At 42.7% G+C, this 17512-nt stretch overlaps 1 protein-coding gene across 2 annotated transcripts in view; it reads left to right on the plus strand.

Annotated features, from left to right (window-relative positions):
* Positions 1 to 4971: 4971 nt before the first annotated feature.
* Positions 4972 to 17512, plus strand: part of LOC113424809 (tRNA (32-2'-O)-methyltransferase regulator THADA-like) — a 39134-nt gene continuing 26593 nt past the window's right edge. The window contains exons 1-10 of one of the 2 annotated variants that reach the window (XM_087942430.1): positions 4972 to 5258; positions 8038 to 8215; positions 9507 to 9593; positions 10194 to 10221; positions 11745 to 11893; positions 12793 to 12915; positions 13601 to 13748; positions 14680 to 14825; positions 15777 to 15858; positions 17079 to 17215. In XM_087942430.1, coding sequence (XP_087798556.1) covers positions 8171 to 8215; positions 9507 to 9593; positions 10194 to 10221; positions 11745 to 11893; positions 12793 to 12915; positions 13601 to 13748; positions 14680 to 14825; positions 15777 to 15858; positions 17079 to 17215 — 945 coding nt within the window. In that variant the 5' untranslated portion in view covers positions 4972 to 5258; positions 8038 to 8170. The remainder of the gene's footprint in view (positions 5259 to 8037; positions 8216 to 9506; positions 9594 to 10193; positions 10222 to 11744; positions 11894 to 12792; positions 12916 to 13600; positions 13749 to 14679; positions 14826 to 15776; positions 15859 to 17078; positions 17216 to 17512) is intronic. The other variant, XM_087942429.1, reaches the window with a different exon arrangement.

The raw sequence follows: 17512 nt of genomic DNA on the forward strand, positions 1-17512 counted from the left end.
ATGTTACCAGACAACGGGACAGCACCTTGATTGGACCATGTGATGGATTGTTTGGGAAAGGGGAAAAACGTTTATTTTTAATTAAGGTGAAAACCATAGGAACATTAAGAGTCGGTTTTCACTAGCCTGTGCCAATATGATATCTATATCTATATCTATATCTAAATCTATCTATATCTATATCTATCTATCTATCTATCTATATCTGTCTGTCTGTCTGTCTGTCCGTCCGTCTGTCTAAAAGTGAAATATCCTTCATGCATCATCATAAAATCTCCAGAACAGTCAAGCCTGCAAACTTGAAATTTGGCATGTATGTTCCTCTTGGCTTCTAGGTGCTTGCTAAGAAAGGATTTTTCAAAATTACCATCAGAGCTATTAATATTTCCTATATTATTATTATTAACACGCTCTAATGCTAAAGGGTTCTACTCCCCCTCCCCACCTGAAAAGAAATCTGTTCCAAATGCAAAACACAAGCAGAGGAGAGGAGTTTCAATTTCAGTTTTACAACATCAAGCAGCTTTAGTACAGAACAGTTGAGCTAAGCCATGCCCAGGCTCCTTGCTATCTCTTCCTTGCTCACACAGCAAATGCTCTTTCAGTTTCCAAACAGCCCTCAACTCTCTCACACATTGACAGGATTCTAGCCAGATGAATACCGATGGATGCTGGTAGGCAGAGGCACAATTTTCCTCTCTTATTTTCCTCCCTCATAGCAAAGCACAGGTACAGAACTAGTATCCAATACAACTATTATTTGAGGAACCCACGTTCCTCGGGGTTTTGTTTGCTACGGGTGTATTACTTGAAACCCTGACATTAGGGTCTCCTGCTTGTGCAGGGGGTTGGACGAAGACCTCCAAGATCTCTTCCCAAGTGTGTTATTCTGATGCTTGAGGGGCCAGTTTCCTTCCCGGGGGATGGACTAGATAGCTTCTTAGACCCCCATGCCATCTCCGTGCTCCTCAAAATTTGCTACAAGGAGGGGGGTGGGCGGATTTGAGCAGTATTTCTCCAAGTTGAGGCTGATCAATTCTCTCCCCCCCGTCACAATGACGGTGACCGAGACCCTATTCCACAAATCTTTGTGTGCGTCTCCACACCTATCTCGCCATCCGGGCCTGGCGCATTTAGCCTCTTAGTCTCCCGGCTGATTGCTTTCTTTGATTTTCCCTGCAGCTTTCACTTTGGGGAAAAATAGACCGGTAATGCTCCTTTTATCAAAAGAATTATGGGATTTAAGACCCAGATTTGCAGCGAGAGGCGTTTTTGATAAGGGCCGGTAATCAAATCTAAATCAGCCAGGGGTGCTTTGTATCCAGGTTCCCAGAGGCGGCAGGATGGAGAGGACGGATTGATGTGGTGTTTACGGAGATACAGATCTCCCTGAGCCGTTCCAATTTTATTTATTTTTTTAAAGGAGAAAAAGAAGAAAATAAAAACAAGGCGAATGGAAGTGAGGGGGGGAATGTATAGACATGTGCCAGACAATGGCGAGATAGGGAGGGAGAGAATTGGAAAAAAAAAGAAAAAAGCCTTTATCGGTTTGGTAAGAGACTCTAAAACCATTATGAGGATTAACCACAGAGAGAGAGAGAAAAGCAGAGAGTTAATCTGCTTTAGCTATTCGTTTGTGAAAAGTGAATTTATAGGTTCGATTCCCACCTTCCTCCTCCAAATAGTACAATAGTAATGCCACCTTTTTCCACCACTCATGTTTTTCTTCTTAATCCGATACAAATATCCATGCTGCCTGCAAAGCATTTGTTGTTGTTGTTCGTTGCGGAGTCGTGTCTGACCCATCGCAACTCCATGGACAACGTTTCTCCAGGCCTTCCTGTCCTCTACCATCTTCCGGAGTCCATTGAAGCTCAGTGCATATGGCTCATCCAGCCATCTCCTTCTCCTTTTGCCCTCAATCGTTCCCAACATTCGGCTCTTCTCCAGCGAGTCCTTTCTCATGAGGTGGCCAAAGTCTTTAAGTTTTATCTTCAGGATTTGGCCATCTAAAGAGCAGTCAGGGTTGATCTCCTCTGGGACCAACCGGTTGGATCGCTCTTGCAGTCAGTCCAAGGGACTCGCTGCAATCTTCTCCAGCCCCAGAGTTCAAAGGCCTCCATACTTTGGCGCTCAGCCTTCCTTATGGCCCAACTTTCACAGCCATGCATTGCAACTGGGAAAACCATAGCCTTGACTATATGTACTTTTTTTAAAAAAAAAAATTATTTTTACAATAAAAACAACAAATAAAAACCATCTTTCAGTTATACAGTGTGTCGTCTGGGTACATATATCTTGTCCACATAAAAATATTTGTATACATTTTTGTATACACCTTTTCTATCAATGGTTAGATAATAAAATACAGTAATGAAATATGTAGATTTTTAGAAAATAATAAATATATAAAGATGTACTTCTTTTTTATTATATCTACAAAACGTTTTTAGGAGAGATTTGGGAGGATAATATGAATTGTTATAAAATAAACTAAGTAAATTATCGCTATCTCGTAAAATATGAATGAATAAAACTATAATCAAATGATTGATTAATAATGATACTAGGGTATTTAATTTTTGATTGATAATGTGAGCTTTTATGTAATGTAACCGTAATTGAAGACTATGAAATGGATGCACAAAATAATCTGTAAACCAACCGGCACACTGTTTGTATACCTATGGAAGAAAGTTTGATGTTTTTATGTTTTGTTTGTTTATGTTTGTTTTTAAAAACCAATAAAATTTACAAAAAAAAATATTTGTATACATTTCTCACTGAGTTTACATTCATATTATATTCTAGTCAATATTATATATCATATTTTATAGTTATTACGATATCATTAGGTTTTTTTATTTCAATTACCATCTATCTTTAATGGCAAATCCAACTCTTACTAAATGATGTTCATGCCATGACTTATTCAAAATAATCATTTCCAATATGTCATTATTACTATATCCTTTAATTTCTTACTCTACTTTCTAACCATCCATAAAATAAGTCCCAAATTTTATAATACTCCTTCTCTTCTTGCTCTCTAATTGCCAGTGTTAACCTACTCACCTCTGCACATTCCATTATTTTCTTATAGGCACAGTTGTTGGCAGGGTGATAACTCCCTAATCTTTTGGACACTGTGGCCGGTTCCGTAAACAGAGGTTTTTCTGTGACCGGAAGGGCTTGGCTTCTTTGCATGGACCGGTTTCTGGCATATCACAGACCGCTGCTAATCCATGGACCGGGGTTGGATACCCCTGCTGTAAAGGATGGGCATTAGGATCTATCTGGCCTGCAAAAATCCAGACAACCACAAGATAACCAGAAAGTAACCAGAAGAGAGTAGTTTTTTCTGGCCAATTAGATGTGGCATCTGGCAAGCTGTGTAGTCCCCACCTAGCATGCTAGCCAGCCGAGTGGCTGTTGTTTGTGAATCACAAGGCATCCATCTAAACTCAGACTTAGGCTAGGAGATGAACCCATAAGTTGCGATGTGCTTAATAAGTAATAGAAAAAATATTTGTAGCTCAGGGTTGAACGTGGTACTTTCTGAGCTTGGTTGTTTTCTTGCAGACATTTCAATGGCCCAACTAGGAAACATCATCAGTGCTAAAAGTGAATGGGATTTGCAGGGGGGGGGAGGTGGAAGAGGAGAAGGAGGAGGGGGAGGGGGAGGAGGAGGGGGAGAACAACGACTATGGGATCCTTGGAGTTCTCTGAGCTTGGTTTTTTTCTTCCAGATGTTTCATTACCAAACTAGGTAACATCATCAGTGCTATAATAAGGGAGTGGGGGTTGCTTTCTATTTGTATACCAGTGACTTGCCCTACCAGGATAAAATGGGAGTGTTTTTTTGTGGTTCTTTGATTCAGCTGTTGTTTACTGCTGGATTGTTTGTCTGAGTTGATAAGTGTCTTGATTGAGGAATTGTTTATTTTTACTGTTGAATTACTGTACTCAAGAAGTTGAAACCACAATATAAGTGAAGGTGTGAATCCACTCAGGGATTGGCTTCACTCAGAAGAGAAGCTAGAAAGTGATTTGCATGGTTTGAGCATTGCTCAGTACACAAACACAGGTTTGGAAACCAAGATTCACAGGTTAGTGTGATTGATTGACCCTAACCTGGTTAGTGTGATTGATTAATACAACTAACAAGGCTTTCTTTATCAAACCACAATTCAGCGCATTGAGTGAAGCAGCCAATCTTCTCACGCTTGGCTCAATAAACCTGGCTCAATAGCAGGAACTGTGAGAGGGATGGAAACCTAGCAAACAATCACTTAAAATTTGAGCCAACAGTGTGCTGCAGCTGCCAACAAAAAAGCCAACCCAGTTCTAGGCTGCATCAACAGAGGGAGAGAATCAAGATGACGCGAAGTGTTAATACCGCTTTATAAGGCCTTGGTAGGGCCACACTTGGAATCCTGCATCCAGTTTTGGTCAGCATGATGTAAAAAAGATGTTGAGACTCTAGAAAGAGCGCAGAGAAGAGCAATGAAGATGATTAGGGGACTGGAGGTTAAAACATACGATGAACAGTTGCAGGAACTGGGTATGTCTAGTTTAATGAAAAGAAGGGGTGACATGATAGCAGTGTTCCTATATTTGAGGAGCTGCCCCAAAGAAGAGGGAGTCAAACTATTCTCCAAAGCACCAGAGAGCAGGATAAGAAGCAACGGATGGAAACTAATCAAGAACAGAAGCAATCTAGAATTGAGGAGAAATTTTCTGACAATCAAATCAGTGGAATGGCTTGACTTCAGAAGTTATGGGTGCTCCATCCCTGGAGGTAGGAATGGTACAGGGTCTCCTTCTTAGACTAAAAGACCTCCAAGGTCCCTTCCAACTCTGTTATTCTGTTCACACTATTCAGATGGAAGTTGTGGCGTCCCCACTAGCTGGAGCTGTTGTGCATGGAAATCCAGCTCTTTCCGGTGTGTGCCTGTTGTCTCATTGTTTAGATTCCTGCAGCACTCGGTGGTAAAGCCATGTTGTGCTCCTGCAGAAAGTTAGACATCTCCTTGGGGGTTTTGGGGGGAGTGATCCGAAAGTGAATGGCCACCACCTCTTGCAAAGGATGAACACAGCAACGCAGGAGCTTGAACGATGCACAGCTTTTTACCAAAGCTTGGAAGCGGCAGATCAGCGGTGGGAAACCAGCCGTCAAATTCTCCTTTTGCTACAGAGCCTCCAGCAGTTTGCAAAGTGAGTTGAGTAGCCAGTGAATGAGGTTGGTTGGTGCACAGGTAATTTTTTACTTTTTAAAAAGTGGGCTTAAAAAACTATTTAGGGTCAGGATTCTGCAGAAGCCAAACCTTGGGGCTTCTGCATTGAATGTTCTGCTTGCTCGCTTTCTATCAACTCGTGATGTATAATTTAGCAGAATGTCCAAAAAGCAGTCAAATCACAATGGAGCTGCAAATTTCTGTGGCTCAACTTGTGCTGAGTTTCGCTCCATTTGACAACCTACCTTGCCACAGTCCTTAAGGGAATTGCTCCAGTTGTTAAGTTAGTAGCCCCACCGGTAGTTAAGTGATTTTAGATGCCTTTATAATTTGACAAGATTCTTCCCTTTCCTGCTATTTTCCTTCTCCTCCTTTCCTTCTCCTATTGGTGCCTATGATTTCTCACTTGTATGTTACGATTTCTGATCGATGATTAACCGCTTCGTTCTTTGTCTTGTGCACTGAGAGCTAATACACTGGAGACAAATTCCTTGGGTGTCCAATCACACTTGGCCAATAAGGAATACAGGTAATCCTTGACTTACAACAGTTCATTTAGTGGCTGTTGGAAGTTACCATGGCATGATCCCGAAAGCTTGGAAGGGTAAATCTCTGACCCAAATTCGATTTTGCAATATTCCTATCTATCTATCTATTATCTATCTATCTATCTATCTATCTATCTATCTATCTATCTATCTATCTATCTATCTATCTATCTATCTATCTATCTATCTATCTATCATCTTATCTATCTATCTATCTATCTACCTACCTACCTATCTATCTACCATCTTATCTATTTATCTATCTATTATCTATCTTATCTATCTATCATCTATCTATCTATCTACCTACCTATCTATCTACCATCTTATCTATTTATCTATTTATCTATCCATCATCTATCTATCTATCTATCTATCTATCTATCTATCTATCTATCTATCTATCTATCATCTTATCTATCTATCTATCTATCTATCTATCTATCTATCATCTTATCTATTTATCTATTTATCTATTTATCTTTATCTATCTGTCTATCTGTCTGTCTGTCTGTCTGTCTATCTATCTATCTATCTATCTATCATCTTATCTATTTATCTATTTATCTTTATCTGTCTATCTATCTATCTATCTATCTATCTATCATCTTATCTATTTATCTATTTATCTGTCTGTCTGTCTATCTATCTATCTATCTATCTATCTATCATCTTATCTATTTATCTATTTATCTATTTATCTTTATCTGTCTATCTATCTATCTATCTATCTATCTATCATCTTATCTATTTATCTATTTATCTTTATCTATCTATCTGTCTGTCTGTCTATCTATCTATCTATCTATCTATCATCTTATCTATTTATCTATTTATCTATTTATCTTTATCTGTCTATCTATCTATCTATCTATCTATCTATCTATCTATCTATCTATCATCTTATCTATTTATCTATTTATCTTTATCTATCTGTCTGTCTATCTATCTATCTATCTATCTATCTATCATCTTATCTATTTATCTATTTATCTATCTTTATCTATCTGTGGTCTGTCGGTCTATCTATCTATCTATCTATCTATCTATCTATCATCTTATCTATTTATCTATTTATCTATTTATCTTTATCTGTCTATCTATCTATCTATCTATCTATCTATCTATCTATCTATCTATCTATCTATCTATCTATCTATCTATCTATCTATCTATCTATCTATCTATCTATCATCTTATCTATTTATCTATTTATCTATCTATCTTTATCTATCTGTCTGTCTGTCTATCTATCTATCTATCTATCTATCTATCTATCTATCTATCTATCTATCTATCTATCTATCTATCTATCTATCTATCTATCCCAGTCTTCCTATCACTTGTCTTTCAAATATCCCAGAATCAGGGTGGGCTGCTGGGAGTTCACAGGGGCTCGGGAGTTTGGAGAATACCCCCAAATCCCACTCCTGGTTGACCCCGCCCACTCCACCCCTCCCAGGAGTCTCCACGTGGTCCCTTTTGGGTGCAGGTAAGTGCGGAGGCTCGGGGAGGGCGAAAAACAGGCCTCCTGGAAGTTCGGGAAGGCTGGAAATGGGCCCATTTCCGGCTTCCAGGGAGCCTCCGGAGCCTGGGGAGGTCATTTTTGCCCTCCCGGAGGCTCAAAAAAAGACTCCGGAGCCCAGGGTAGGCAAAAATGCCCCCCCCCGCTGTGGTACAGGAGGCCAACTAGGCCACACCCACCATGGCCACGCCCACCCAGTCACCGGGCGGAGAACCTGTTGCTAAAATTTTTGAAGCTCACCCCTGCCCAGAATCCCTAGCCAGAAGGGCTAAATGCTCCCAAGTTCTAAGAGTTGACATCTCAATATATTTAAGCAATGTCCCAAAGGTGTTTTTTTGTTTTGTTTTCAAGAAGCGACTGGACTTCCTGGTTTTTTTCTTTGAAGAGGTTTCACTTCTCATCCAAGAAGCTTCTTCGCTTCTCATCCAAGAAGCTCTCGGAGAGCTGAAGAAGCTTCTTGGATGAGGAGCGAAACCTCTTCAAAGAAAAAAAAACCCAAGAAACTCCAGTTGCCTCTTGAAAAATATAAAGCACCTTTGGGACAACTGTGACCTGAATGACTGAGAATCTCCATGGATATTTGAGCAATGGGCTGGGAAACTTTGCAGATCTTCATTTGAAAAAACAACAGTAAGAAAGAAAATCATGTTTTTGGAGGAATGGTTCAAGCTGGACTTGATCCTTTGTTGTGTTAGATTCTAATTGTGGGATTGTCTACATACCTTAGAGGCTCTGTGAAGCGATGCAAAGAGAAAAACTTGGAAGAAGCTTCTCAACTGTTGGCAAGACTGAGCGGAAGATTGTGGGAATTGGATCGGGAGAACTTGTTACCGTTGGTGCGCTGCGTGCTCAGGTGTCAAATGGAGACCACAACCAGCTCCAGCTTGTTCTGCCGACTTGAAAAGGTGCCCATATGCTCACCGAGGCCATTGAGGATATCTCACTAACACACTTATTTAAAAATTGGAATGGAATGGAATGGAATGGAATGGAATGGAATAGAATAGAATAGAATAGAATAGAATAGAATAGAATAGAATAGAATAGAATAGAATAGAATAGAATAGAATAGAGGAGGGGGATGAGGAAGAGGAAGAGGAAGAAAAGAAGGAGAGTGGAATGGAATGAGAATATAATAGAATAGAGAATAGAATAGAGAAGAGAAGAGAAGAGAGAAGAGAAGAGAAGAGAAGATAGAGTAGGGTAGGGTAGGGTAGGGTAGAATAGAATAGAATAGAATAGAATAGAATAGAATAGAATAGAATAGAATAGAGGAGCGGGATGAGGAAGAGGAAGAGGAAGAAAAGAAGGAGAGTGGAATGGAATGAGAATAGAACAGAATAGAGAATAAAGAAGAGAAGAGAAGAGAAGAGAAGAGAAGAGAAGAGAAGAGAGAAGAGAAGAGAAGAGAAGAGAAGATAGAGTAGGGTGTGAAACGGTAGGGTATAAGGGTAGGGAGAGTAGAGTAGAATAGAATAGAATAGAATAGAATAGAATAGAATAGAATAGAAGTTGGAAGGGACCTTGGAGGTCTTCTAGTCCAACCCCTGCTGAGGCAGGAAACACTACACCACTTCAGACAAATGGCTGTCCAATCTCTTCTTTAAAATCTCTTCCATAATGGAGCATCCATTAATCGTTCCACTGATTAATTGTTCTCATTGATAGGAAATTTCTCCTTAATTCTAGGTTGCTTCTCTCCTTGATTAGTTTCCATCCGTTTCTTCTTGTCCTGCCCTCTGTTGCTTTGAAGAATAGCTTGGCTCCCTCTTCTTTGGGGCCGCCCCCTTTGTGGCATACTATTATTTAGGCTAGAATGAGACCATGACAGAAGAGAAGTCAACCTATACAGACAACCCACGTAATTTTATACAAAACGTCCAGAGGGGGGAAACGTCAGTAGCTTCATAACTGGATGTCTAATTCAGCTATCCAGGCAATCACTTCTGGGGTTATACTTTGTGCAGATCTTCTAGAGAACTGGAGAAGGCATGCCATGGGACAATCTTGCACAAATATATTTAATAGTTTGCCTATCAGCACCAAGATCACAACAAGGAGTGTCTTTCTATCCCCACTTTATACAGAGCAGAGGCATGTCTGAAGTTGTTAATAAAATGATAATAGGAGTGTGTGTGTGTGTGTGTGTGTATTCTAAGGTTGTGGCCCTTAGATTTGTTTTTCCTTTCCCCGTAGATAGTTGGGAAGCTATCAGAGCAGAACAAAACCTTGGTCTCTGAAGAGTTGAGTAGGCTGATGGATGGGCTGATTGAAGATAAAAAGGTAAAAAATGGATGGTGGATTTTGAATGTTGACCCTTCAATAGTTTTCAGGTGTCCTTTGGACTTTTTCTTTGGGCGATGTAGTTTCTTGGTTTCTCCTCTTCTGTTTGTGGGGCCCTTAGTGCTCCCTGAGTTGTTTTCTTGCAGTCGTTTCATAACCCAACTAGGTAACATCATGAGGGCGGAAATGGAGGAGGAGGAGGAGGAGGAGAAGGAGCTGAGTTTGGTGGTTTACTTGAAAATGTTTCATAACTCAACTAGGGCTAAACCGGAGGGGGTTGAAGAGAGGAGGAGGAGGAGGACTGTGGGGTCCTTAGTGCTCCCTGAGTTTGGCTGTTTTCTTGCAGACGTTTCATTACCCAACTAGCTAACATCATCAGTACTAGAAAGGAGTGGGACAGAGAGCAAAGATACAAAGCAAGGCTATTTTAGCCTTGGTATTCTCTTCTTTTAGAAAAAGATATACAAGGAAACTTTCTCCTTGCCCAGAGCTTGTAAGAAGCTCAAGAGGTGGGGGTTGTCGGCACAGATCAAATTGTGGTGAGAAGAAATTTGGTATGGAATTCCCTGAAAAATCTGATCCATTTTCTCTTCCTTTCAGCCGGCGTCTTCTGAAGTTCTCCAGACAGGTCAGTCTTCAAACCCTTCCTTCCTTCCCGGTTACAAAATGTACGTCTGGTGTTCCCAGGCCAAATTAAAGCCAGTGTTTTTCTCCAAAGGAATGCAACTACAGATTGCAACCCTCCGTTTAGAGCAAGGGTCTTCAAACTTGGGAAGTTTAAGGCTTGTGGACTTTCAACTCCCAGAATTGCTGAGCTAACATGACTGGAGGAGGAGGAATTCTGGGAGTTGTGGACTTTCACAAGTCTTAAAGCTGCCAAGTTTGAAGACCCCTAGTTTAGAGACTGATTAAAAGTTACCAAGACCCTGTTTTAATAGGCCCTAGGGCAGGGGTGGGCAAACTACGGCCCACGGGCCACATCCGGCCCGTTGGTCTGTCCAATGCGGCCCGCCCCTGAAAAAAAATTGCTGCCATTGGTCTGTCCAATCTGGCCCGCCCCTGAAAAAAAATCGCTGGGCATGGCGCATTGCCCTGTGCCGCGTGGCCCCCAAAGCTGTAAAACAGTGCGGAGTGATCTAGGGGTAGGAAAGAAAAGAAATTTGCAAAGGCCTCGGCTGGGAGTTCGAAATCACCTTCGAGTGCGACCTCTCCGAAGGGGAGTCCCCGCCGATCCCCTTTTTTCCAGGGCTTCCAGGCTTAAACTTTGCAAAAGCAAAGCTTGCAGGCTGGAGCGTCTTCCCGCCGAGGAGCGGGAAGGGTTCCACCCGGTGGGCGGGCGGGCTGCTTGGAGCCACCTAAAGCTAGGCCACTGCTGGTGGAGCCTTGCCCTGCCTTGGTGCCCCGTTTCCCGGCTCGGTGGTCCTGCTCGGTGGCACTTTAAAAGCCTGCTCCCAGCACCTGAGCAACTTCCCAGCAACTTTCCGCTTCGTTTTAACTCGCGGGCGCTCATGCCTGGCCCGAATCGCGCGGCAGAGGGAAGCCTGGTGGGCGGGCAGGCTGCTTGGTGGAGGCGACCGGCGGTGCTCCGGCAGCAGCAACAGGCAGTTTCGTCCGGGCTCCGCTCAGGTGTCCGGCTGGGGTTGTCAGGAGTTGCTACCGCCGGCGCAGCTCCAGTCCCGCGTTGCCTTGGGAAGGAAAAGGCAAAACCAGGAGCCGCTGAGCCTGAGCCTCCGGTGCCGCTGCTCCCGTTGCAAAGCACCGCCGCGGCTCTTCCTTTTGCCTTCCCTTCCCGAGGCAACGCGGGACTGGAGCCGCGCTGAGCCACGCTGGCGGTAGCAACTCCTGACTCAGGGGGCCTCCGAGGGGAGGAGCCTCCGAGGGAGGAGGAAGGAGGAGAAGAGGGGGAAGGGGGGCGATTCCCAAAAATCTTGTGCTGACCCGGCCCGTCTGTCAAATTTTAAAAGTCAATGCGGCCCCCGAGCCAAAAAGTTTGGCCACCCCTGCCCTAGGGCAACCTGACAAGCATCCTTCATGGGTCACAGTTTTCCACCTCGTGGAGAGGTGTGTACTAATGCCAGCTCCTGCCCACGAAGCTGTGGATTCTTCTACAAAGCAGTCATTAATTTTACTCTTTGTTCCATTCCTGAACAGTAAGCCTCTTTATCGAAGAAAGCTCCTTGGGACACCAGTACTGGAAAAAGAATTTGATGAAGCTCTTGAAAACCATTGCGGCTACTTTTGATCTCCTCCTACGAGATTCAAACTCCAGTCAGGTGGAGTGGCATTATATCACAATAAAGGTAAAGAAGGCGAGGCGTTATCACCTGGATTTAAAGTTTCTTTTTTTCTTTTTTAAAGGGTCCGTGGTTGCCATTTGACCCCATCTGAAGTTACAGTTTGAAGGGAAGAAGATTTAAATTTAGAAGGGATCTTGGAAGGATCTGGAGGTCTTCTAGTCTAACCCACTGCTCAAGCAGGAGACCCTATACCCGTGATGCCGAACCTATGGCACGCGTGCCACAGGTGGCACACAGAGCCATTTGTGCCAGCACGCGAACTGCAGGCAAACTTACCTCACTGGGCATGCGCGTGCCTCACAGCTGATTTTCGGCTGGTTTGAGGCCTTTTTCAGCCTCCCAGAGACTTGAGGAAGGCTTCTGCAGGCTTTGCAGGCCAAAAACTAGGCCCGTTTCATCACTTCCTGTTTTTTCTGGAAATATCAAAAGTGACGAAACATGCCTAGTTTTCGGCCTGCAAAGCCTGCAGAAGCCTTCCTCAAGTCTCTGGGAGGCCGAAAAAGGCCTCAAACCGACTGAAAATCAGCTGTGAGGCTCAGTGCAGGTAAGGGGGAGGATTGCGTGCACATGTGTAGGGATTGTGTGGGGGGTGCACATTGCCTTCTGGGTGCTGGCACGCAAGCGCGAGCGTGCAAGCGCGTGCACCATTTGTGGCACAGGAGCCCAAAAAGGTTAGCCACCACTACCCTATACCATTTCAGACAAACGTCTGTCCAAACGAAACAAAGTGTTTAAAAAGTTTGGATATTTATGTTGTTACTTAGCAAGCACATCTAAATTATATTGGAGTAACCAAAATATGTTTACAATCCCCAAGGCAAGTCAGAATTGTTTGGAAATGGGAGTGTTGACAAATTTGACACGCCCTATGTGTCCCACCTCCTTCTTGTCTCCTTCTTCAGGTTTGCTTGCATCTCTTCAAAGGGATGTCAGAGGAAATCCAGCCTCTTGTCTGGGAGGAAACGGATCACAGAGAAATGCTGCAAAAGATCTTGAGATCCCTGGTGCATACCATCACGGATCAGGTGAGGTTATCTATCAGGTGCGAAAGACCAGGTCTACACATTAAGGACCAATTAAACGGATCGGTTGCTAAACAGGTTATGTGCAGGAATCTTCTCGACTAAGCATTGGAATGTGATAGGAGATAGATGGAATTCAAGGGAGGTTGGACTTTGTTTGTGGCTACTTAGGGATTCTAAGTTGATGCCTCTTTTAACTCCACCCCAGATTCTGCCATTTTTTTCTCCTACAATATCCTGGGAAGAGAAATAGATTATTTTTTGTAGTCCCATGTGACTAAAGTTCTCAAGGTTTTTTTTTTTTAATCTATCCTGAATCTTCCATTGTTCAGCATCTGAGAAGGTCATGAAAGAAGGTAGGTAGGTTTGGGAGTTCCATGAGAAAAAGGAAAACTTCTCTCTCTCTCTTTTTTCCCCGTTCTCCTATTTCTGGCTGGCATCATTTACGCCATGTTGAAATCAGGATCTGCAAGTTTTTAGGAGACCCCAATTTTGCAGAACATACAAATCAGAAGGGAGGGAATTTTTATGGGGGATTTCCAAAATAATCCCCGTCTGAGAGCTATGGGCTGGGAGAAGACTGTCACGAAACGATGAGAACCTTGAACTGCATCATTTTGTCAGAAAACAAACCGCCATTAAAATAGAATCCTGGCTTAGGGACTGACCTCTTGGCTATTGGTTTTAGACCGCCTGCAAAGATAACCGTCTCCTGGCTGGCACTACGGTGAGCATGATGGTGAATACAGCGCCAGAGGTTGAAGCAGGAGCACGAGCGATCTGGGCTTTTTACCTCCTCATGAATTCAAATGCTCAAAGAACAGGTGAACCAAAAGGTACGCTCAGATTCTTGGCCAGCTCTGTTCCTTGCCTGTTCGTTTATTTGAGGAGGCATCGTTTGATTGCAAATATTGCAGTGCTTATGCCTCTTGGAGAAATATCTTTGAGAAAACCCACAGATTTTTTTTCTAACTATCTGTAAATCTCAGTGGCTTTGATCAGTTCTCCTTCTACTCCTCTTCCTTGTCCTTCTCTTCCTCCTCCTTCTCATCTCCTTCTCTTTTTCATCTCCTTCTCTTCCTCCTCCTCCTCTCATCTTCTTCTCCTTATCTTTCTCCTCATCTCCTTCTCATCTTCTCTTCCTCCTCAGCTCCTTCTCTTCCTCCTCAGCTCCTTCTCCTTATCTTCTCCTTCTCTTCCTCTTCATCTCATCTTTTTCTTCTCCTTCTTGTCCTTCTCTTCCTCATATCATTTTCTTTTCATCTTCCTCCTCCTCCTCTACTTTTCCTTATCTCCGTCTCTTCCTCCTCCTTCTCATCTCCTTCTTTTTCATCTCCTTCTCTTCCTCCTCCTCCTCTCCTCACCTTCTTCTCATCTTTCTCATCTCCTTCTCATCTTCTCTTCCTCCTCAGCTCCTTCTCCTTATCTTCTCCTTCTCTTCCTCCTCCTTCTCATTATCCTCTTCTCCTTCTCTTCCTCTTCATCTCATCCTTTTCTTCTCCTTCTTGTCCTTCTCTTCCTCATCTCATTTTCTTTTCATCTTCCTCCTCCTCTACTTTTCCTTATCTCCTTCTCTCCCTCCTCCTTCTCATCTCCTTCTCCTTCTCATCTTATCCTCCTCCTCCTCCTCCTCATCTTTCTTCCTCCTGCTCCTTCTCCACATTTCCTCCTCATCTTCTTGTCTTTCTTCTTCCACTTCTTACTGAGCCATCTGAATGGCAGAATTTATATCGATAGCATATTTGGATTTATTTATTTTTTTCCCAGGGGGGTGCCAGTTTGGGGCACTTTGGATCCCCACTTCCCTCCTGAACCCAGGTGGTTTGGAGAAGCTGGTGATAACCCGTGGCTTACTAACCAGTTGCAAGAAAGAGATCTTGAGCTGTCTTCTGGATGGTAATAGCCCGCAAAAGGTACCCTTGAACATTAGCATTTTAAAAATACCTTAAGCATAATTATTCCAGCACAACATAGACCATTAGACAAAGCTGGGTGAACATCAGGGCCTAAGTTATGAATGACCAGTTCATTAACTTGGAGAGCAATTGGCCTTTCAGTCCAGATTCTGTAGATACATTCAAATTCCATATACAAAATTCAAGTTTAAAAACTATTTTTAAGATTGAGCCTTGTCCGTGGACTGACGTTCTCCATTTCCCAAAAGAAGCTGCCTTGAATAGAATAGAATAGAATAGAATAGAATAGAATAGAATAGAATAGAATAGAATAGAATAAATTCTTTATTGGCCAAGTGTGATTGGACACACAAGGAATTTGTCCTGGTGTAAATGCTCTCAGTGTACATAAAAGAAAAGATACATTCGTCAAGAGTCAAGAATCATAAGTTACAACACATAGTAATAGTCATAGGGTACAATAAGCAATCAAATCCTACTAGGAAACAGTCAGTATAAATCGTAAGGATACACGCAACAAAGTTACAGTCATACAATCACAAGTGGGAGGGGATGGGTGATAAGGAGTGATGAGAAGGTTAATAGTAATAGTAGTGCAGACTTTGTAAATAGTTGGACAGTGTTTAGGGAATTATTTGTTTAGCAGAGGGATGGCGTTTGGGGAAAAACTGTCCTTGTCTCTAGTTGTTCTAGTGTGCAATGCTCTATAGCATCGTTTTGAGGGTAGAAGTTGAAACAGTTTATGTCCAGAATGGGAGAGGTCTGTAGATATTTTCACAGACCTCTTTTTGACTCGTGCAGGATACAGGTCTTCCATGGAAGGCAGGTTGGTAGAAATTGTAATTGTAATTTACAAAACAAGCCCTCCTAAATTCACGAGAAAAAAAAATCTCGATGTGATTGCAGTTTCCCCCGTTTTTCCTTAACTTCAGTTTTGCTTCCCTGCAGTGCTTGTTGCTGGATGTCCTGTTTCCAGTTGTTTTAGATGTGATGGAAGAACCCACAAGCTGCCCTTATTACTCCTTCCAAGGTAGGCAAAACCATGTGCCAACATCCCATTCAGACAGCAACTCCTGGCCACCTTCTTGTCTCCCTTCACATTGTTCTTTTAAGTGAGTCGCATCCATTTTATGGTTTTTTATTTGCCACGGTTGTTAAGCAAATCTCTGCAGCTGTTGAACGAATCATGCAGTTGTTCAGAAAATCCAGCTTCCCCCATTGACCCAGAAGCCAGCTAGGAAGGTCGCAAAGGGTTGAGCAATTGTCAAGTCAAGGGGAAACGATCATAATGGAGCAGACTTTATAAATATGGCAGGCTCCCATGTTTTCTTGGAAGACAACCTGGGCTGTGATCTGGACAAAGTATAGGAAATAAATTGCAAAGATGTTTGAAAACTATTATGAATCTTCCTGTCAAAGACAAGACTATGTTGGTTCAAGATGACAAAGTTAATAAATGAGAATATTTGTAGCTCAGGGTTGAGCTGTGGGGTCCTTGGTGCTCTCTGAGCTTGGCTGTTTTCTTGCAAACGTTTCAATACCGAACTAGGTAACACCATCAGTGCTAGAAGGGATTTGGGTTTCCAGAGGGGAGGAGGAGGAGGAGGAGGAGGAGGAGGAGGAGGAGGAGGAGGAGGAGGAGGACTATGGGACTTTGTGCTCTCTGAGCTTGGCTGGTTTTTTTTGCAGAAGTTTCATTACCCAACTAGGCAACATCATCAGAACTAGAAGGGAGTATGGTTTTTTGAGAGGAGGGGAGGAGGGGAGGAGGAGGAGGAGGAGGAGGAGGAGGAGTACTGTGAGGTTATTGGTGCTCTCTGAGCTTGTTTTCTTCCAGACCTTTTATTACCTAACTAGGTAGCATCATCAGTGCTGCAAGGGAGTGGAGTTTTCTCTCTGTTTTTATACAAGTGGATTTCCCTGTCATTGTAGGTGAGCATGGTCTTGGAGGTTCCACTTGTGGCTACTTAGAGATTCTACGCTAATCCCCCTTTTAACTCTGCCCCCAATGTGAACTGAGAGCAAACCCCACTCTTTACTAGCACTGTTGCGGTTACCTTAATTTGGCTAATGAAACGCTGCAAGAAAACAAATCAGAGAGCACCCAGGACCCCTCATGACCAGAAAGTTTGGAGAAGACCAAGTTTGGAGAAAGACCAAACTTAAAGAAAAACGACTAAGTACCTAGAACGCAAGAATCGTTTCGACACTGTCTTTAGTAGCTTCATGGATTCCTTGTTGCCTTTCCAGTTTTTTCTCTGTGGCTTCAACGCGTCCGAGAAAGTTTGGACCAACTCTGGAAAGTCAAGGAGAGCCCATTGCTGGGCAACAATTCAACACTTCTCCAAAAGCTAAACAAGATTGTTTGGAACAATGCAGAAATTCCAGTAAGGCACCATATTTATTTTATTTAAGGGGAAGGTTTTGTTCTTTGTGCTCTCCAGATATCACCCAGCAAAGCTTACGTTGCAAAATGAATGAGCCACACAAAAGCTTTCTTAAATCTTGGAAGAGCTGATGTGGTTTGTCATTCCGTCCTTATTTTTTATAATCTGGTTGCTTTGGTTGTTGATACTTTGTGGTGGTTTATCCTTTGATTTTCCAACGCCAAATGATACATAAGTAAATAAATACTGTTTGTATGTGATAATATGGTATACAAACAAAGAGAGCCAGTTTGACAT

This window comes from Notechis scutatus, chromosome 13 (assembly GCF_049901735.1).
Source record: "Notechis scutatus isolate UNSWTSFEM ecotype Mainland chromosome 13, rNotScu1.2, whole genome shotgun sequence".
NCBI lineage: Eukaryota > Metazoa > Chordata > Lepidosauria > Squamata > Elapidae > Notechis > Notechis scutatus.